We start from the raw sequence: 23,165 nt of genomic DNA, 5'->3' as shown, positions 1-23,165 counted from the left end.
AGATGGGGGCAGAAGATGACGTGGAGCCTTTACTCGATCTGTTCAAGCAGACAGCTGAGATCTGGAGCTGGCCGTATGACCAGTGGACGGCCTGGCTCTTATAGTATATTTTTCAATATTATAGTATGTTTTTATATCAAAGTACCTATATGAGTTTCCTGGCCTTTGTGTGACCCAGGAGAGAGCATATGAGGTTACTAAAAGTGTTGATGCTGCAAAAACCACAACGAGCACCCAGCTGTAACAAAATAATGAGGCTACGGACCTTGAAACACAGCTGAAGATAAAGAGAAACAACAACCAGTTGTCAAAGTAATTAAAAAGATCGACTAAAGCCAGGAAAAAGATATCAAAAGGCTCTGTGAGATAATGGTGGCGAATAGTATCCATTGGTTACACAAATAATGAAGGGGCGTAGAAATGAGGTAATGCCAGATAACAAACTGTATAGAAGATGAGGTTTTGGAATGGACAGCTGGCCTTCTCAGGTTTATTGGTAACAAAATAAACTTTAACTTTGGCATCTGGAACCCTGGACTCTGAGAGTTTTCTTGCATGTTAGAGAGATTCTTCAAAGATGTTCCACGACAAGGGTCGAAAGGGAAAGAAAAGACCTGGAAATTTGCATGTTGATCATTCGTAAGTGTTCCATTAAAAGATTTTCTGTACCTCAACTGTGATATTGCTTAAGTTTAATCAGCAAGCATATTTGTTCAATAAATGGCCATTTAAAACAGAGATATTCTGATACACGAAGAAATTCTTTTTTACTTTTGCCTACCTATGCTCTATGATTATGACAGCATCCCAACAGAATTCATTCAGATTCATTGCACCTGTAAAATGATGGGATACATTCTTTAGAACATCTTTGTTTTGTTAAGCTATTTAGGGCTTTTCACACGTCTTATCCACAGTTTAAAGGAGATGTTAAACCAGGGTTAAGGAAAATTGTGGCCATTATAATCAATTAGATTGTATATGCTGGATGTGTCGCCACATTGCGTTGCACAAACAATAGAACAGGGTTCCAAAATGTCAATGAAATACCTCTTGTGAAAATAAAACAGGATGCAAGTTCTTCAGACATTTGAATCATTGTTGACGTCTACTCAAGTTCAAAGCTGATTGTCTGTGCTTTATGTAAATGTACAATTATTCATTTATTATAACCTTTATTTAAACATCTCTTTTACAGGAGTGTCCTGGCCAAGATGGACAGCAAGTAAATAAAAAATTCACAACCTAATTAAAATCAACAGAATTCTGTCAAATTTAACCGAAGTTTTATCCAAATTGACTTATAAATCAGGAATACAACAAGCCATTTATCAGCAATAACATGAGAAGTGATAACAATACGAGGTCCAAAGTGATTCAGAAAAGTACAGGCAAGAACAGGGAGAGAAGAACATGTAAAAGTGTGTCATTGTACCAGTGTAGACAGACTCAAGCTCATGTGCCATCTGCCTGGCACAGTGTAGAAAGGGTGTTATTGTACTGACCCTGGGTTAAAATTCTCAGGTGTGAAAAGTGTTTCAAAGTTTTTACTTTGATGCAAACAAATGATTTATGAAAAATAGATTTTTAGAGGCATGCCGCAAGATGCATCCAAAGGAGTCTATTAAGGTGTTTGTTGAGTGCATCGCAGGGACCTTAAAGTATGCTCCACATCGCGGAACAAGGGTACGTTTTAATTACATCATGGATGTGTACCACATGGTTGGCGAGGACTTACTGGCATATTGGCAAGGCTTAATGCACATATGTGATCTTAACTGTTTCCAGGCACTCAATAACCTTCCCTGAGCAGTCAGTGAGATTTATTTATAGTCATCTATGTCTGTTGTGTAACTTTGAACAAAATTACCATATTACAATTACTACAAGTTTTATTTTTATGAAACTGTTTCAGTTTAAATGAGTCTTAATCTGTTCAGAATATTCTTGTTCTTTTCTGTTTTTCTCAAAAATTCAAATGGGTTGAAAGATGGTTAATTTGAATGCAATTTGCATTTGAAAGATTTCTCACAGTTTTAAGGATTGTTTCACTGTGGAACATAATTTAGTACAGCATCCAAGCTGTTCTTGTACATACATATATTAGAATGTAGACTCTAGGGTAAAGTGAGTAAAGTGACTATGCAAACTCGAAAAACCGGCTAAGCTGCAGAGCAAGATTTTCAATCAATAGATCATTTTGTCTGTTCCTCACACAAAGCTATAATATGGCATTAGATGCTGTAGTATCCAAGCCACATGTCCTAAATGTTTTTATTGATCTCTTCTTTGTACCTTACCTTAAGGTCTAACACTGGCACTGTGGCAGTGTGGCACAATCAAAACATTGTTTTAGGCACACATTCAGGCCAACATGCTTGTTTGGCTCTTCTGAAGTTAGTATAAAAAACACGGATGTTTTAGCAATTTTAACGCTCATAAAATATTAATAATAAATGCTCAAAGAACATTATATTTGTGGTGAAATTAAAGTTAGGAGACGTTAATGTTTTTTAACCTTGTAATAACGTTATAATCACGATAATCAACATCGACATTTTATCGCTTTAGTCAAATTTTTAAACAACGCTTTTAGAACCTAAAATTGTTACCTGGGATGTGAAGGGTGGTCAATTAATTCATTATATATTTAATCTAATTAATATCTCTCTGGGTAACTCTTTGTGTTGAAGACAACGTGTTTATGGTAATGTAATTTGGTATGTTATTTTTTTGTTGCTTTAAATCAGTTTTATCTATTTTTATGCACATTTTTTGTTTCTCACAGAGAGAGAGTGATGTAAGTGCTGCAGAGGCTCAAAGATTGTTCATGTGTTTGAACATGCATTAAAAAAGAAGACGAAGACAAATATTTCTGAGTTCGAAGTTTATTTCATACGACAACAACACAACACAGATAAACACCACTACACTTGATGTGCTAATTGTGTTAATAAGTGTTTTATCGATGCTTTGTAGCTCATATTTACATAATTTGCTACACAAGATATATACTTGTGAAAAGGTGAGGCTGCTCCTAAAGTCACCAGCATTAAATGCTCTAGTGCTGTTTTTGCAAAAAGTTTGTATGTCCCCAGACCTCCATAAGGGCACACACTGTTTTGATGTACCTGTGCTTCAGACAGTACTGTAATGAGCTGAAAACACCCCTGAAAGTGTGTTGGCTGTTTTATTGAGGATGCAGCGTTGAGATTTCACTTCTGTTGTCACCATGTGCAAACTGATATGAATAAAATCACTTGACCATGCTGGGTTTTGCACATACTTAGTTACCAAAGTTCAGCTCTCCGGTCAATGATTCAGCATCTCTTCAGCACCTGCAATCAAAATTAACTAGCACCACTCCTGCTTATGCAAATGAAACCGTTGGAGTTTGGGAGGTTCTTTAGTCGTCTGTTGTGTATTCCAGTAGTTTCACAGGTCTGTTCACAGGAGGAGTTGTTTTACTCAGTGAGTATATAAGGTTGAGCTCATCCTTCATTGCTTCATTGTGTCTGCTGAGGTTGCAGTAAATCTTACTTTTATTGATAATTCCTGTATTGTAACAACATATTATTTGCAGCTGATAAGACTTTAATATTTACTGGGGACACGAATAAGTGTAAGAAGATTTTATCCATCAGATATAACGTTTTGATCAAGGTAAAACTTCATTTTTCACCTCCATATAATTTCTGAGATTGTTTAGTCTATTAAATGTAATGTGTTGTTTGTGTAAGTAAACACATTTTGTCTCCTGCAGGTTTCAGCAAAAAGGGATTTGAGAATAAAGACTGAAAATGGTAAGACATGCCGAGATTTGAGAATATGTCTCACAAATATACATTTCCTTGCTGAACAATTTTATATTATTACAAACAAAAACATTATTATTATTAGATTTGAAATGATGTTCATAATTGTTACATTGTATTTGCTTGAAACAGTCTGACAACTTGTTGATTAACCCCTTGATGAACTCAAATAGGGGTGACATTTATATATCTAACATTTGTAGATATCACCGATGTGAAAGTCAAAACTATTGGCAGCACCTGTCTTTATCTGTAAGGTGTGGAACTTATCTTTTGCCTCATCACTGATATGCATCTCTTGCAGAATCAATCATTTAAACCATTAAAGCATAATCTCATTAACTGTAGCTTCCCAGAACATTTCCACTGACATACTCTGTTGGAAAAGGGAATTTAGATAAAGTGAAGGGATAGGGATCTAAAATCCACTCTGCATTATTCCACCTACCTCACTTCTTAACTCTATTGTGTACAATCTGAAGGAAAGTTGGATGACTTATTTTGTTCAACAATGTGCTCTGTGTCTGTTGTTTTGTCTCTGTAGGCGGTAGTTGCTGGTTTTGGTCCACTGGTATCTTATATTGGTGCTGAAGAGGGTGTTGCTCTACAGGCTGATAATGGCCAGTTCCTCAGCTGTATTGATCGCTCAAATATTTATAACATAGAAGCTGCCAAGAGCACCAAAGACCCTTGGTGCAAATTCATAGTGGAGAAAGTCAATGATTCGAAAGTCCGGCTCAAAGACCAGAGGGGTGTTTACCTCAGTCGAATTCACAGGTCTGGTGTCAACCATATCGAGGCAGCCAAAGCTAAGCCTGATGTATACTGTGAGTTCAGTGTCTTCACCAGGAATGGGAAAGTCATATTTAGAGCCGACAATGGCCTGTTCTTAAGTCGATATGATCGGGTAAACAGAACATCGAAGCTGTTAAAGAAGGTGTTGATGAATATTGTGAATTTGCACTGAGTATCGGGGATATCATTAGCCCCATGTTTGAAATTGTCAAAATAGATTTTGGAAAAATTCCAGACCTGAGCGACAAGCCATCTGTGGTGAAAACCGACTACTACATCAATGAAAGCAGTGTGAATCAATCCCACACCTTCAAACTAAACTGGACGAACACAGTCACAGAGACCACGACTTGGACCCACACATGGGGGCTGTCCAGTACTGTGTCTTCTGATTTTAAATTATTAAGTGTCGAAGTCACCATCTCATACTCAGGACAGTATGGCACCAGCTCCTCAAAAGAGAAATCCATCTCCATGTCAGAGGAAACTACCATCACAATTCCTCCCAGAACCAAGATCACAGTGAAACTGATGGTCAACAAGGATGATGATGCTGAGATTCCCTTCACAGCTACAATCAAGAAGACCAAGGCCAATGGAGAGGTTCAGATGTTCACTGAGAACGGCACCTGGAGGGGTGTGGCTTATGAAAACGTAAGGCTTAAAATCGAAGAAGCCAAAGTGTAAGAACAGATATAGAAGTTCAAAGTGTATGGAGTGAATTAACAAATCAAGCTTTCAAATATAATCATATAAAATCCATATTTTATCAAGGGGATTCAAATATATTGTGCTGTTAATAATGTCCATGACTTATATAATCAATCTGAGGAAGCTAATATACATATGTTGGTATTGTGGGATACTTTTAATGTAAGCTTTGTTTTTGTGTTTAAATTTAAAAACTATGTATTGCAATTAATGGGAATCTTTTATTTCTGCTAACATAAACTGAAACTGTATTATTGTCTCTTCATCTGTGTGGGTGTTTATTTGAATTATTCTTACAAATAAAGATATTTTTTCCATCATACCTTATTGTTGCTCACTATTCTTAAAGGTATATAATTGTATACATAGACAAAATCCAGTGGGGTAGTGAGCTAAAGCACATAACTGGTAATCAGAAGGTTGCTGGTTTGATCCCCACAGTCACCACCATTGTGTCCTTGAGTAAGGCACTTAACTCCAGGTTGTTCCGGGGTTGTCCCTGTAATAAGGGCACTGTAAGTCGCTTTGAATAAAAGTGTCTGCCAAATACATAAATGTAAAATGTAAATGTATTGAGGTGGTTATATAATACTTCATTTTGGCTTTGAACCATTCTTATTAAAGAGCTGTATTTCAACTTATAAAGGAAAATAAAATCTAGATGCTGCATCCAAAAGTGGTGTTATTGTTTTTATAACTATGATCTATAACTTTAAAACACTACAAAGTTTGTCATCATAACTAGAAAAGTAATGTGAAGACTTCAGACACTTATCAGGTCAAGTTAACAGAATGCACGTTAGTAATGAATCTCTTTTAATTTACTTTGTTAAATTGAAACAGCTAATACTGTTAAATCATTTGCACTTACAAAGAGCAATCCAAAGCTAGACAAGACTTAAAATAATGAGTTGAAATGACTTAAACAGATCATTTGATTTGACTGAAAATTTAAGACAGCAGTTAAACTTACAGCTGTTTTGTGGTCCGTTTTAATATCTGTGCACACATCATATGAACACCATTTGTATCGATAAATGGTCATTTGAATGGAAACAGGAAGAAGGCGCAAATATCGCACATTTTATGATTTTTTTATTTTTCGCGATTTTCACTCTGTCGATAACAAAATAGCACGAAAGGTGGACGGAAACTAGGCACCTGTTAATATGACGTGTATTTTGTTATCAGGTTCATTGATATGAACAATGTGAGTGTCTGTGGCGCATGCTCTCAGAACATTCTTCATATGTTTTCATGTTTCTATGGCAATATTACTAGGAATCACTCATTATTGGGGTTAAAGTATGAAATATAAGTTTCACATTAAATGATGGAAATTCCCTATAATCAGATGTTCCTGTTTTCAATGTGCCTTTACCATATCTAACCAGTAGATTGCAGTATTGTATAAGATTACACTGAGAGTTGTAAAGTTGATAGTCTTATACCATTTAACCTTGTAATATCTTAAGAGATCATATAGATTAATGTGCATTATTTTAATTATGTATTGTAGAAGCACATGTAAACACACACAAACTAATGACCCTCCTGTGTGTCATCTTCAGGACTGAATAAACCCCTTTGAACTGAATCTGTGTCGTCAGATATCTTTTTCTGAAGAGCAGTCCTGTTTCCGGTTCTGCGCTGCTGTTTTCCGTTTTCCTTTAGTCGTCTGTTGCGCAATAATTTGACAGGAAGAGCTATTTATAAAATAAAGTTAATTTGACAGTTTTTGAAGTTGTAAAATAAGAGACACTCAATTCAAATTGTATATAATTTCTTATATGCTAAAATTAGAACTTTCCTTATCCATGACTTATAAAAAAAGAAATATTTTTCATTTATAAGAATTCCACATATCTAGAACAACGTGTGGACATGTCAGACGGTCCCTTACCACACCCTCCACAGGATTTGCTCGTTTTAACACAATATTTGGACTTTTCAGATGGTCCCTTTCACACAATAAGCAAAAATTCCAGCATCAACGTTAAATTAGCGATCTGGAACGATTTCACCATGAACGCCATCTGACCAGCTGAAATACGGGACAACTCGTATTCCATAGTGATTTGATACGGGACACTTAATTTCATCTTTAAATACGGGACGATACCATATTTTACAGGACGGGTGTCAACACAAGGAGGAGTTGTTTTACTCAGTGAGTATATAAGGTTGAGCTCATCCTTCATTGCTTCATTGTGTCTGCTGAGGTTGCAGTAAATCTTACTTTTATTGATAATTCCTGTATTGTAACAACATATTACTTGCAACTGATAAGACTTTAATATTTACTGGGGACACGAATAAGTGTAAGAAGATTTTATGCATCAGATATAACGTTTTGATCAAGGTAAAACTTCATTTTTCACCTCCATATAATTTCTGAGATTGTTTAGTCTATTAAATGTAATGTGTTGTTTGTGTAAGTAAACACATTTTGTCTCCTGCAGGTTTCAGCAAAAAGGGATTTGAGAATAAAGACTGAAAATGGTAAGACATGCCGAGATTTGAGAATATGTCTCACAAATATACATTTCCTTGCTGAACAATTTTAAAGTATACAAACAAAAAAATGTGCTTATTATTATTAGTATTTTTCAAATGATATTGTTCTTAATTGTTACTTTGTATTTGTTTGTTACATACATTTGTTGAAACAGTCCGACAATACGGTTGTTGCTGGTTTTGGTCCACTGGTATCTTATATTGGTGCTGAAGAGGGTGTTGCTCTTCAGGCTGACAATGGCCAGTTCCTCAGCTGTATTGATTGCTCAAATATTTATAACATAGAAGCTGCCAAGAGCACAAAAGACCCTTCGTGCAAATTCATAGTGGAGAAAGTCAATGATTCGAAAGTCCGGCTCAAAGACCAGAGGGGTGTTTACCTCAGTCGATTTCACAGGTCTGGTGTCAACCATATCGAGGCAGCCAACGCTAAACCTGATGTATACTGTGAGTTCAGTGTCTTCACCAGGAATGAGAAAGTCGTATTTAGAGCCGACAATGGCCTGTTCTTAAGTCGATATGATCGGTGTAATCAGAACATCGAAGCTGTTAAAGAAGGTGTTGATGAATATTGTGAATTTACACTGAGTATCGGGGATATCATTAGCCCCACATTTAAAATTGTCAAAATAGATTTTGGAAAAATTCCAGACCTGAGCGACAAGCCATCTGTGGTGAAAACCGACTACTACATCAATGAAAGCAGCATGGATCAATCCCACACCTTCAAACTAAACTGGACGAACACAGTCACAGAGACCACGACTTGGACCCACACATGGGGGGTGTCCTCTACTGTGTCTTCTGATTTTAAATTATTAAGTGTCGAAGTCACCATCTCATACTCAGGACAGTATAGCACCAGCTCCTCAAAAGAGAAATCCATCTCCATGTCAGAGAAAACTACCATCACAATTCCTCCCAAAACCAAGATCACAGTGAAACTGATGGTCAACAAGGATGATAATGCTGAGATTCCCTTCACAGCTACAATCAAGAAGATCAAGTCCAATGGAGAGGTTCAGATGTTCACTGAGAACGGCACCTGGAGGGGTGTGGCTTATGAAAACGTAAGGCTTAAAATCGAAGAAGCCAAAGTGTAAGAACAGATATAGAAGTTCAAAGCAAAACAACCCCTGTGTATGGAGTGAATTAACAAATCAAGCTTTCAAATATAATCATATAAAATAAATTTTTTATCAAGGTCATATTGTGATGTTAACTGCAATGTCCTTGACTTAAGAATGTAGTCAATTTGAGGAAGCTAAAACTACACATTTTGGTATTATGGGATAGAGGTTTGCACGGGCCTTAAAATAAAACTTGACTCGTAGCCGAGACCCTTCCTGGCCCAAACGATAACGTCAGTTCCCCGTCTGTCGCTCACTTCGACGTTGTGTCGAAGAAGCGACACTAGGGGTCTTTCTTGAGCTTCAAATATGCCTCTGATCTATGAAAAAAGGCCAATGGGAATTAGGCAGACAGTATTTGCATACCCCGCCCCCGGACACACAGGCATAAAAGTGGGCAAATATGTCAAGTTCATTCAGAAATTCGTGTATGCAGTCAGCTGCGAGTTACACACCCATTCCTGTTCCTCTGACGCTGCCTGCTGTTGGATTCTACGGCGCATTACAGCGGCTTTCTCCATTCTCTGCATGGCAGTACAGTTTACCCTTGGGTGCTTCGACAGCGCAGTTTAAAGAGTTATTTTCTCTAAAAGAGCAAATACCCAGCTGGCGTCTTTTTAAAAATGTGTTTACGCCTCTGCATAGTTTCTGGATCCGGTTTATTTCTCCCCACCTCTGACGGTCATAAAAGCTGCCTTACGTGCCTGGGCTGCGCTTACACGCAGGCAGTGTTTTATGAATGGTCTATGTTCGAGAACATAGCCATGACAGCATTGCGGTTGTCATGAGAGAAAGCAACTTCATCCGCCCCCCAAGCCTCGCCTCCTTCCTACGGGATTGGGGCAGGCGCCGCAGATGATGAAGGCCATTTTAGGACAATGACGGGCTCTGTTTGCCGGGTAAATCCCCTCGAACCACCTGCCTCCCTTGCACGCTTGCTTGGTTCCGTCCGAGCTCGGGATGAGAGATTTCTCTCCAATGGTTTATGTTCTTAGTGCGAGTACATAACCGTGGCAGCATTGCGGTCGCGGGTTTATTTTGCCATGAGAGAAAGCCACTTCAGCCGTCCCCCGTGCCTCGCCTCCTTCCTACGGGATTGAGGCAGGCGATGGAGGCGATTTGGGGATAATAAAGCCGGGTAAATCCCCTCGAACCACCCGTGCACGCTTGCTTGCTTCCGTCCGAGCTCGGGATGAGTGCGGCCCGCTTCGCGGCCGGCCGACCAGTCCCTTGAGTTCTCGGAATTGGATGACGACATCGCCGCTGCATCGGAGAGCTTTACAGCGGCATCTGATGCTGATGACACGTCTGGACCGCCACCTTCGGGTCTGCTCCCATTCTGAGCCTGACGAACAGAGGTCCGCTATGCTTTCCCGGGTACCATTAGCATGAGACTGGACTGGAAAACCCCGCCCCCCCCTCATGGCTACTTGTTTGGTTCCGCGGGCATGTGCACCGCTCACAGCCACGCCCCCCCCATGGTGGAGCGGTCCCCCGGGCCACGAAGATCAGAAGCGCCAGCACTCGAACAGATGGGAGGTAGACAAAGCACGCTTTCTCGAACACCCCTGTCTGCCAGCTCCGTCCATTCGGCGGCACCATTGACGACTCCGCCCAGCAGTCCTCAGCGGTGAAGAAGCAGATGGAGGCATCCTGTCCTGCCGGAAACCTGCCAAGGGCGACCTCCTGCAGCTTAAAAAAAAAAAAAACATGCTGCACCACCTCAACCAAGAGTGGGCCCAGCTCTCAGCCCCAGCGTCGAGCACCCCGCAGAAAGCACACGCCCCTGTCTCATGGACCCCTTCGAGGACCCAAAAGGCTCCCAAGAACTCCTGAGACGGACGACCCAGAGATCGAGACATTTGCTCTGGAGTTGGTAAACAGACCACTCTGTCCCCCGGTGGAGGGCCTGGAAAAGATCCTTTAGTTAAAGGTATTTTTTGCACGTTTTTCATAAATAGAGCAATTTCCTCTTTCTGGGTTACCTGGCTCGGAAATGCCGTTCTCACGGCACTCTGCCGCCACACCTCAATAGTCCCGGCATGCTAGACGCGGACCCTCAGCCCCACGACTGTTCCCTGGCCGGCCGGTTCTGACAAGTCCAGAGGACGCCACTATAGGACCTCCTCCTCAGTCACTAACCCGCCCCCTGCCGGGCGTGCGGAGCAAGGTAAGTGCTTCGAGTCTTTTCTCAGCACCAGAGCCTCGGGACGCATCCGCACCTCACAACGCCATACAACCTGCTCCGCCTCGCTGCAAAGCCCCGCCGGTTACGTCAAAAATAATCGTCCCTTTGGTGCCCCTAGCACGGAGCTTGGATGCGTGGATTTCACTTCCCAACCCATCACGTTGGCTGGCCCGGACCATTCGACTCGGTTACGCAATTCAGTTTGCCAGGCCGTCCGCTTCTCCGCAGTACACGCGAACATGCCAAATCCCTGCGTGCGGAAATCATTTCTCTTCTACTCAAAGACGCGATAGAGCCTGTCCATCCAGCCGAGATGAAGAAGGGTTTCTACAGCCCTTACTTCATCATACCCAAGAAATGCATCGGCTTACGACTGATCTTGGACTTTCGAGTTTTCAACCGGGCCTTATACAAACTCCCGTTCAAAATGCTCACGCAAAAACACATCTTAACTTGCATCCGGCATCTAGATTGATTCGCAGCGGTAGACCTGAAGGACGCATACTTTCACGTCTCAATTCTGCCTTGACACCGACCCTTCCTACGGTTCGCTTTCGATGGCCAGGCGTATCAATACAAAGTCCTCCCCTTCAGCATGTTAACCTGTTAGCATTCCTGCAAAATTTGCCTAAAACGCCTAAAAAAGGCCTACCCAAATTAAATTGCATGCTGTTCTTGAACCATTTGGAGTATAGAATCACTGTAAGTCTTACTGGTATTGAGTAATATAACTTTGAACACACTGAAAAAGGACCAAAAAAATTCTGCCTACATTTTTTTTTGTAAACAGATGCCTGCAGATAACTTCAGCTGGGAGCTATTAGCTGGAAAACACAATGGGATCACAGCATGAAGCCTTACCAAACACAGTTTAACATTTTATAACAATACCTTAGAAAATGAGTGTTTTACACATGTTTATCTAAGTGTATGTCTAGGCACTTCCCAAAAAAGGCCACTTGGAGACTCCAAATGACCCTTTGTGACCATAGACACATAAAATGCTGCCATTCTTGAATGCTTTACTCTACAGTCATAATTTTGGGCTCTAATGAAAGGTTACACTTAGGGCTATTATATTCCTTATCCAGATTCACTGTCAATAATTGCTGACACAAAGTAACTGAAGCATAAACACATTATAGTGTTTTTTTTTTTCAATTCCTGAAACCAAACTTTCTACAAAAGAGACAAAACAAGTGCTATGGTACTAAAACACTTTAATATTTGAACTCACACTATATATATATATATATATATATATATATATATATATATATATATATAAATAAAATCAATAATAAAATAAAAAAAAAATATATATATATATATATATGTATATATACATACACATGTATGCATTTCAAACTATTTACAAATGATTCTTTTTTTCAGAATCCAAGAAAATATCTCTTCCAGAGGCACATCTGGTACTCAAACAAAACTATGCGTGCTCTAAAACAGATTCCACCTAACATTTTTCAGAGTCTATTTGCAACATGCCAATCATTATAGCAATCCCGATTTGGGACAAAGCACAAAGGCACATCACAGGAGGAGCACTTTATTGGTGTCTTTGCCTGGCAGTGTCTGCACCTCAGACGACCTGCAGTGCCACTGCACTGCACAGGCTTGTGATGTGCTGTGTGTGGAGTGTGGGATGGATCAGGTCTGCCAGCTGCTGCTGCCAGCTCCTCAACAAGTGTCTCCCTAAAGGCCTTCTGGTGCATGGGTACCTCTCCTTTACCTTTAGAGATATCCTTGTGAAGAAGGAAGGCATTCACAACCGCAATGTCCATGAAGTGATAAACAAAATGTCTTGTACCACTTCTGGGTCTTGTGGATGACTTTGTAATAACTTATCAGGGCATCAGATAGGTCCACTCCACCCATGCACCTGTTTGGACATAAAAAACAACATTAAGATTTTTTTATTTTATTTCATTTCAAATAGCATAAAAGATTGTAATAATACATATAATACATACCGGTTGTACTCCTTCACTGCTGGTGGAACAGAGATGTCCTTCAACACCCAGCACCCATCGGGATCTCTGACTCTCCTCGGAACAGTGTCCCCCGCATGGGCTGTGTGGAGTGTGGAACACATAAACACATCCCTTGTGTCTCGCCACTGGACAAAGAGGAGGGAGTCCTTCCAGATCCATCTTATACTGCCACGGGGAGATTTAGAGTCCAGAACATTGATTTTTGTTTTTGGAAAACCAATTCTGTTTGTGCGTATGGTTCCGCACACCCAGAACCTCTTCTGAAGGAGGTCACAGAAAAGAGAGGGACTGGTGTAAAAATTATCTACAAACAACTTGTAGCCTGTGCCAAGCAACTGTGTGTCAAGAAGCTCCATCACAGACTCATAACTGAGACCCTTGCCACTGTTTCCTTGCAGCTTCCCTTCATATATAAAGAAGTCCCAAGTGTACCCATTGCTTGAGTCTGCAAGAACAAAAAGTTTGTATCCCCAGCTAACTGGCTTATACTTCATGTACTGCTTTAGCCCGATGCGTGCTTTTGAGGCCACCATCCTCTCATCAATGGAAATTTCTTGGTCAGGGTGAAAGTTCCTTTTGCAGGCATCCCTCATCTCCATGTACAGTGGTGTTATTTTGCAGAGACGATCAAATCCTGCTGTACCTCTTCTCTGCTCATTAGCAACATCGTCCACCATGCTACTGATGTGAAGGGAGCGGCAGATCCGAAGAAACTTCTTCCCTGTGATGACCTTTTTAGGGAACGGCAAGCTGTAGAGATTACCCCCTCGCCAGAAATCCGTTAATGAAGGAAGTTTCACAATACCCATATAAATGACCATGGCCATGAAGGCAAAAATATCCTGTAGGGTAATGTCAATCCACGGGTTGGAGGGCTTTGAGTAGTGAGTTGATCCAAAGTCATTAGTGTTTTGTATTATTGACTGTAACAGGGTGTTTGAAAAAAAAGTTGGAAAAGCTGGAGAACTGTATAAGTTGCTGTACGAATGAGCTGGGGTCCTGGTGTATTGGTGGGTCTGAAGGTAGGCTGTGGTGGCGTCACGTCTGGAATGTCCACATCATTCCATCCAGCTTCAGAAGTGCTAGATGACATTTCCACCTGGCTCTTGCTGCTGCCAGTTCTCCCTCTGCCTCTCCCCCTCCCCCGTGCTCTGCCTCTGCCTCTCCCTCTCCCCCGTCCTCTTGTTGTTTTGCTGACAGAACCTCTCTGGGAAGGTGAAGGATGGGGCTCCTGTCCTGATGAGGTGCTGTCATTCTGTCCCTCAGTATGCTGTTTTTTTCTGACAGGCTCCCAGACTTCATCCGATTCATTTTCAGATGATGGTCTGTGATATAAAACAACAACAAAAAAGAAATAAGTAATTTACAAAACATTTACATTGTTTCTGTATTCACAAGCATATAAACAGTACAACATGCACACAAACAATCAGGTTATATGGTTCATGAGTGCACACACACACACACACACACACACACCTGTGCTTGAGCCCACATGAACAAACAATCCTGCACAAGTGCACACGAAAGATGTTAGCAGGTAACGTTACACGTAAAAAACACACACACATACACTCGACATAAAACACCAAACACATGACATAAGCTGACAAATACACCTCAAAACAAAAACATACCTCAGTATATACAGTCAAATATGTTGTATAATATAATAAAACTTACTTGTCGAGGGTGACGTCGCCACCATCCAAAAATATATCCTCTGCTACAATGGATCGGGGGCGGGGTATGCAAATACTGTCTGCCTAATTTCCATTGGCATTTTTTCATAGATTAGAGACATATTCGGCACTCAAGTGAGACCCCTAGTATCACTTCTTCGACACAACGTCTCGTTCCCTCCATCAGGGAACGGAGGTTACATACGTAACCTAGACGATTTTAAGCCTGAACCCAAAATTGCTTACTATCTAATTTCTTCTAATAAGTACTGTTGCAATAGGCTGTATTTTATGTAAGCAAATAGGCAACATTCTTAGCACTACTGAAACAGTAAACATACACAATTTTAACAAGGAATGGAAGCCCCTTTTTCATTAATTACAAACCTGAACCCGACCCAAACTTGAAGTCCTACTTGAAAAACTGACCCGATCCTTTCCTGAAACCCATCAGGTTCTCGTGTCCTGTTGAGCCCGGGTCGGGTTGCAGACCTCTATTCTGGGATACTTTTGATGTAAGCTTTGTTCACATTTCATATCTATGTATTGCGATTAAAGAAAAAATACAAATAATCGAACTTGTATTTCTGCTAACATAAACTGAAACTGTATTATTGTCTCTTCATCTGTGTGGGTGTTTATTTGAATTATTCTTACAAATAAAGATATTTTTTCCATCATGCCTTATTGTTTCTCACCATTCTTAAAGGTATATAATGGTATACATAGACAAAATCCAGTGGAGTAGTGGGCTAAAGCACATAACTGGTAATCAGAAGGTTGCTGGTTTGATCCCCACAGTCACCACCATTGTGTCCTTGAGTAAGGCACTTAACGCCAGGTTGTTCCGGGGGGGGTTGTCCCTGTAATAAGGGCACTGTAAGTCGCTTTGAATAAAAGTGTCTGCCAAATACATAAATGTAAAATGTAAATGTATTGAGGTGGTTATACAATACTTCATTTTGGCTTTGAACCATTCTTATTAAAGAGCTGTATTTGAACTTATAAAGGAAAATAAAATCTAGATGCTGCATCCAAAAGTGATGTTATTGTTTTTATAACTATGATCTATAACTTTAAAACACTACAAAGTTTGTCATCATAACTAGAAAAGTAATGTGAAGACTTCAGACACTTATCAGGTCAAGTTAACAGAATGCACGTTAGTAATGAATCTCTTTTTAATTTACTTTGTTAAATTGAAACAGCTAATACTAAGAGCAATCCAAAGCTAGACAAGACTTAAAATAATGAGTTAAGACAGTTAAAATTTAAGACAGCAGTTAAACTTACAGCCGTTAGCCATTTTGTGGTCCGTTTTAATATCTGTGCACACATCATATGAACACCATTTGTATCGATAAATGGTCATTTGAATGGAAACGGGAAGAAGGAGGCAAATATCGAACATTTTCTTTTTCGCATTTTCACTTTCTCGATAACAAAATGCAAAAGGTGGACGGAAACTAGGCACCTGTTAATATGACGTGTATTTTGTTATCAGGTTCATTGATATGAACAATGTGAGTGTCGGGTGGCGCATGCTCTCAGAACATTCTTCATATTTTTTCATGTTTCTATGGCAATATTACTAGGAATCACTCATTATTGGGGTTAAAGTATGAAATATAAGTTTCACATACATGATGGAAATTCCCTATAATCAGATGTTCTTGTTCCCTTTACAAAAAGCTTCACTATGATGCTTCGCTTTGCTAAGCGCTTTTGGGAACAATCCTGCATTGTGACCAGCTGTGAATATGTGTGTAACACATCAATGAACATTGACCGGAATTTATAGCCTCGGCTGGTGAGATCATTAGATGCACCTGTGGCCAGGCTATAAATAGACGCGTCACCAGCATGTCGTCAGATCCGTTTTCTTCAGAGCAAACTATGTTGTGTCTCTCACAAGCCTGTCAGAAACTTTCTTTCCTCTGCTAGGATTTAGAATTTGTTAGGCAGTGCGCAGTGAACCTTGTCCCCTTTCCCTCTTTCTGAACCTTGTCCCCTTTCCCTCTTTCTGAGACACGGGGGTATTCAATGATGCCGCCGGTTGAAGAGACGCTTGCGGGCTATCTCTCACCGGGTTCGGCATCATCACTCAAGAAACCCACTCTCCCCACTAAGCCATGCAGGACTACCTCCATGCTAGAGGGGAGGGCTTATCAAGCGGCAGGTCAGGCTGGTGCTGTGCTGCTCACCATGGCCGTGTTACAGGCGTACCAGGCTGACCTACTGAAAGACCTGAGTGCGGGTGCAACGCTCGAAGAAGAAGCCTTTTCTGAACTTCGTCGGGCCACAGATTTATCTCTCCGTGCGAGCAAGCAGACAGCCCATTCCATTGGTCGGTCTATGTCTGCTTTAGTCAGCACGGAGAGGCATTTATGGCTTAACCTTTCGGGCATCAAGGATAAGGACAGAGTTTTCCAACTCGATGCCTCGGTTTCACCTTCCGGTCTCTTCGGAGATGCCATAAATACGGTTATCTCCAGATTCCAGGAGGCGAAAATCCACGAGGAAGCCTTCGGGCAGTTTTTTCCTCGCCGCACTCAGGGGGGGCGGGGCCTTCGGCCACCCAGTCCCACCCCTGCTAGGCAGAGCGTGGCGAGTCGTGCTCCCCCTCATAAAGACTGGGGACAGGCTTGTCGCCCTCAGCAGCCCCCGAAGCAGGACCTCAGGGTCGTGATTTCTAAAAGAAAGAAACCCTGACGATCTTGTACCTAGCCTTGTGGGGGTGGTTCCTCTCGGGACGGGGCATGTGTACATCCACTTCGGCCCTCCCGATACCCTCACGAAACCTCTTCACTCCCGCCGCCTGTGGTGTTTCGGGTGACAGAGGCTTCCAACAAAGAGTTGGGTGTACCGTTGCTTCCTGCCTTTATCCAGGACGCGGAACACTCGACACCCCCTCAACAGGAAGTGTCGAAATTGATACCCATCTGAGAGAACCTGGCAGCGTGGAAACTTCTGCCAGGCATTTCTATGTGGGTTCTGAACACAGTAGAAAGAGGCTACAGAATTCAATTCGCTCACCGCCCTCCGCATTTCAACGGCGTGGTTCCCACTACCGTGAAACCGGAGCAGACACATCTACTGTGGAAAGAGATGCAAAATCTCTTGGTCAAAGGGGCCATGAACGTGTTCCCCTTCCAGAGAAAGAGTCAGGCTATTACAGCAGATACTTCCTGGTCCCCAAGAAGGAGAGGGGGGTTGCGTCCGATTTGAGATCTTTTGAGGCTTGGACCGCTCGGTCAGGGTGTTCAAGTTCAAGCTGCTAACTGTCAAGACGGTCGTGTGATGGTCACGAAATGCATGGATGCAGCACTGGCTCCTTCGCGACTCCAGGGCAGCCGCATTCTGAATTACATAGACGATTGGCTGATCTTAGCGCAGCTCCAAGAACTGGCAGTTCAGCACAGGGATATTGTCTTAGCTCATCTGGTTCTCCGGGTCTGAGACTCAACGTCAAAGAGCGTTCTCTCTCCCACCCGGGGAATCACCTATCTGGGGGTTATATGGAATTTGATCACGATGCAGGCACAGTTGTCTCCCACTCGTATCACGTCCATTCAGAACACCCTGAGCAAACTCAGGCTAGGTCAAGGTTGCACTGTTCATCAGTATCAACAAATATTAGGTCTCATGGCATCTGCGTCCACGGTGATCCCTTTGGGCCTGCTCAATATGAGACCGTTTCAGCTGTGGCTAAAATCCAGGGGATTTCCATCCAAGGGCCAGTCCCCTAGGGCTAATAAGGTTTACGCACCGCGTACTTCGTTCCCTTGCTATGTGGTTCAGACACCGGTTTCTTACCTTGGGTCCCACTCTAGGTGCGTCTCGTCGTCGCAGGCTGCTCAGCATCCCAGCTCAAGGGGATGGGAGGGTCGTCAGCTTGGGTTTCACAGTAACTGTCTCGAGTTGATGGCGGTATTTATGGCCCTGAAATACTTCCTCCAGAGGCTACCATGTCTTGGTGCGGGTGGGCAATACAGCGGTAGTCTCTTACATAAACCATCAAGGAGGTTTACGTTCACGTCAGCTACATGTCTGGCACGTGAGATTCTCCTTGGGGCCCAGGGCAAGCTCCTGTCACTCAGGTTAGTGTATATCCCTGGATGCCCATATGTGGGAGCAGATTTACTGTCCAGACAGAAAATACAGACGGGTGAGTGGAAACTCCACCCCTAGGTAGTGGAAGAAATCTGGGTGAGATTTTACAGGGTAGAAGAGGACCTCTTCGCCTCTATGAACAGCGCAATGTCTCCTCTACTTCTCCCTGAGTCACCCAGCCCTCCCCCCGGGTCTGGACATGATGGTGCATACATGGCCCTGAATGCGCCTGTATGGGTTTTTTCCTGGTTTCTCTGCTCCCAGGAGTCTTGGCCAGAGTTCGCCAGCAAGGGTCTTGCCTCTTACTGATAGCGCCGCGCTGGCCGAACAGGGTATGGTTCTCGGAGCTAATATCTCTCCTCGACGGCTCGCCTTGGGCGATTCCGGACAGGAGGGACCTTCTGTCTCAGGCGCATGGGACGATATTTTATCCCCGGCCCGAATTGTGGAAACTTCATGTTTGGCCCCTGAAGGGTACCAACTGAGGGACACAGTTGATACCTGAGGTTATCGAGACCATTCTTAGTGCTAGGGCTCCCTCTACCAGAACAATCTACACCAATAAATGGGGTGTCTTCGAAAAGTGGTGCAGATCCAGTTAACTGCCATATTGTTTCAGTTCTGGACTTTCTGCTGGAAAAACAGTCAGAAGGCATATGCCCCGCTACTCTAAGGGTTTATGTGGCTGCCATTTCAGCTTGCCACGCCTTGATGGACGGGGTGCCTTTGGAGAGGCATCCTCTAGTCGCACGCTTCATTCGTGGAGCCATGCAACTGGGGCGTCCTGTTAGGACCAGAACTCCTTCATGGGACTTAGCAATAGTCCTGGAGGGTCTGGTTGAGACCCCCTTTGAACCTCTAGAGTCAGCGTCTGACAGACTTCTGACTCTCAAGATGGTCTTATGGCAATTACCTCTCTTAAGAGGATTGGGGATCTACAGGCTCTGTCTGTTTTGCCGGCCTGTTTAGAATTGGCCAAAGGTATGGCCAAAGCTATCTGCATCCTCATCCTGACTACCTTCCTAATGTGCCTTTTTCGACACTACGTCCTGTCACTCTTGAAGCCTTCTGCTCCCCGCTGTTTTTAACGCCAGAGCAGGAATGACTTCATGGACTCTGCCCAGTATGTGCCCTTCAGACTTATGTCCACTGCACTAGCCAGTGGCGTAAGTCAGGGAGATTATTTGTCTGCTATGGGGGTCGCAACAGGGGGGCGGCCGCTACCAAGCAGACTGTCACATCGGGTGAGGGATGCTATTGCCTGGCCTATGAGGCGCACGGTCAAGCTTCGCCAGTAGGTGTCAGGGCTCACTCCACCAGAGGGGTCGCCTCCTCTAAAGCCTTGGCTAGAGGGGTCCCTCTGCAGCAGGTTTGTGATGCGGCAGGCTGGTCCTCTCCGCACACATACATCAGATTGTATAGTTTGGATGTTCATGCTACTCCGGGCTCTTACGTCCTTGAGTCGACATCTCAAGCTCATGCCTGAACAAGTTTGTGACGCGGCAGGCTGGTCCTTTCCATGCACATTCATCAGTTTTTATGGCAGGCTCATGCCTTAACAAGTTCGTGATGCGGCAGGCTGGTCCTCACCACACACGTTCATTGAACTTTATGGGTTAGATGTTTTTGCTACTCCGGACTCTTACGTCCTTGAGTCGACATCTCAAGCTCACGTCTGAACAAGTTTGTGATGCGGCAGGCTGGTCCTCTCCGCACACATTCGTCAAATTTTATGGTTTAGATATTTATGCTACTCCGGGCTCTTATGCCCTTGAGTCGACATCTCAAGCTCATTTCTGAGACCTCTCACATTCTTGTGAGTACACTTCACAACCGTAGGGGTCCGGACAGCCCCAGTGCGGCGGTGTGGGTATTGCGTTCCCAAAAGCACTTAGCAAAGCGCAGCATCATAGTGAAGCTTTTTGTAAAGGGAACGTCTCGGATTAAATGTGTAACCCTTGTTCCCTGAAAAAGCGGAACGAGATGCTGCACTTCTTTGCCACACTGGGACATCCCAGGACTGCTCTTCAGAAGTGCCGACGACACGCTGGTGACGCGTCTATTTAGATCCTGGCCACAGGTGCATCTAATGAGCTCACCAGCCGAGGCTATAAATTCCAGTCAATGTTTATTGACGTGTTAAACACATATTCACATCTGGTCACAATGCAGGATTGTTCCCAAAAGCGCTTAGCAAAGTGCAGCATCTCGTTCCGCTGTTTTCAGCGAACAAGGGTTACAAATGTAACCCGAGACATTTTCAATGTGCCTTTACCATATCTAACCAGTAGATTGCAGTATTGTATAAGATTACACTGAGAGTTGTAAATGTCTTATACCATTTAACCTTGTAATATCTTAAGAGATCATATAGATTAATGTGCATTATTTTAATTATGTATTGTAGAAGCACATGTAAACACACACAAACTAATGACCCTCCTGTGTGTCATCTTCAGGACTGAATAAACCCCTTTGAACTGAATCTGGCTTTTCTGATGGAGGATTGTGTTCTGACACCACAAGAGGAAGACGAGATAATCTGAACCTCCCCTAATACAGTCCTCACAGTCCTATTATCCAATAGTAACCACCTTTACACAGTTTTTTAATCGATGACCCTGCTCGATTTAAACATGGATCTTATCTGCCTACACGTTATATTTAATCTTTAATTACTGGAGCAATATCTTAACATTACATTATATGCAAATCTATCAATCTTATTATAACGGTTTACTGTTTGTGTGAGTTTACATCAAGTCATTATGTTGCATCAGACTTTGTTGTTCTTTATTATTATCAGATATCTATTATGCATGAAACATATGTACCACATTATGTCTATATGTAACATATTCATAATATCTGTAGTGCATATCATGTAATGCATTGTTTGTATGCGGCCACACATATAAGAACCCTCCTTAGTGCTAAATACATCTGTGACTCTAGTGCTCAAGTCTGGGGGACACCAACTCTCTGTCAGTTTCCAAAGAGGCGTAAGAGACGCATTACACCAGGATCAATGTGTGCGTGTCTCACAGTCCAAAGAATCTGGAAAAATAAGAAATGAGCAGTCACAAGAGATATAGAGCAAGGGAAAGATACTGAACAACAGCTAAAATAACAATTTCCTACCAAAACCATTTCACACATAACATGAACACATACACATGTGAATATATACGGCTCAGCGCATGGTGTGATTTGAATTGGACCCCTAGTGTCGCTTCTTCGACAAAACATCGCTAGAGCGACAGACGGGGAACGTCTAGGTTACAGATGTAACCTCCGTTCCCTGATGGAGGGAATGAGACGTTGTGTCCTCCCGGCCACGTCGCTGAGCCAAGCCGCTGTAGTGGCCGGACCATTTCCTGAATGAACGCGACGTATTTGCCTGCTTTTATACCCGTATGTCCGGGGTGGGGTATGCAAATACTGTCTGCCTAATTGCCATTGGCCTTTTCTCATAGATCAGTGGCATATTTGGCGCTCTAGAGAGACCCCTAGTGTCGCTTCTTCGACACAATGTCAAGAGAGCGACAAACGGGGAACTATTGGCAGCACCTGTTTTTATCTGTAAGGTGTGGAACTTATCTTTTGCCTCATCACTGATATGCATCTCTCGATCATTTTGCCATTTTACACTGTGAAGCATCATCTCATTAACTGTAGCTTCCCAGAACATTTCCACTGACATACTCTATTGGGAAAGGGAATTTAGATAAAGTGAAGGGATAGGGATCTAAAATCCACTCTGCATTATTCCACCTACCTCACTTCTTAACTCTATTGTGTACAATCTGAAGGAAAGTTGGATGACTTATTTTGTTCAACAATGTGCTCTGTGTCTGTTGTTTTGTCTCTGTAGGCGGTAGTTGCTGGTTTTGGTCCACTGGTATCTTATATTGGTGCTGAAGAGGGTGTGGCTCTACAGGCTGACAATGGCCGGTTCATCAGCTGTATTTATCGCTCAAATATTTATAACATAGAAGCTGCCAAGAGCACCAAAGACCCTTGGTGCAAATTCATAGTGGAGAAAGTAAATGATTCGAAAGTCCGGCTCAAAGACCAGAGGGGTGTTTACCTCAGTCGAATTCACAGGTCTGGTGTCGACCATATCGAGGCAGCCAAGGCTAAGCCTGATGTATACTGTGAGTTCAGTGTCTTCACCAGGAATGGGAAAGTCATATTTAGAGCCG

The 23,165-nt window shown here is 42.5% G+C and overlaps 1 protein-coding gene across 6 annotated transcripts in view; it reads left to right on the top strand.

Annotated features, from left to right (window-relative positions):
• The window catches only part of LOC127622768 (uncharacterized), a 116,735-nt gene extending 93,570 nt beyond the window's left edge, over window positions 1-23,165 (top strand). The window contains exons 1-3 of one of the 6 annotated variants that reach the window (XR_007968005.1): window positions 3,518-3,663; window positions 3,764-3,803; window positions 4,360-4,740. Coding sequence is in view for 2 of the 6 variants with exons in the window: in XM_052096853.1 (XP_051952813.1) it covers window positions 8,858-8,941 (84 nt within the window). In the remaining 4 variants the exon portion in view is untranslated. Of the gene's footprint in view, window positions 1-3,517; window positions 3,664-3,763; window positions 3,804-4,359; window positions 4,742-5,213; window positions 5,644-8,857; window positions 9,038-23,067 lie in introns of those variants that run through there. The other 5 variants (XR_007968006.1, XR_007968007.1, XR_007968008.1 and 2 more) reach the window with 5 other exon arrangements.

The sequence above is a fragment of the Xyrauchen texanus genome, chromosome 29, assembly GCF_025860055.1.
Source record: "Xyrauchen texanus isolate HMW12.3.18 chromosome 29, RBS_HiC_50CHRs, whole genome shotgun sequence".
Lineage (NCBI taxonomy): Eukaryota > Metazoa > Chordata > Actinopteri > Cypriniformes > Catostomidae > Xyrauchen > Xyrauchen texanus.
The sequence above is the reverse complement of the archived record's forward strand: the minus strand, read 5'-3'. Positions and strand labels throughout refer to the sequence as shown.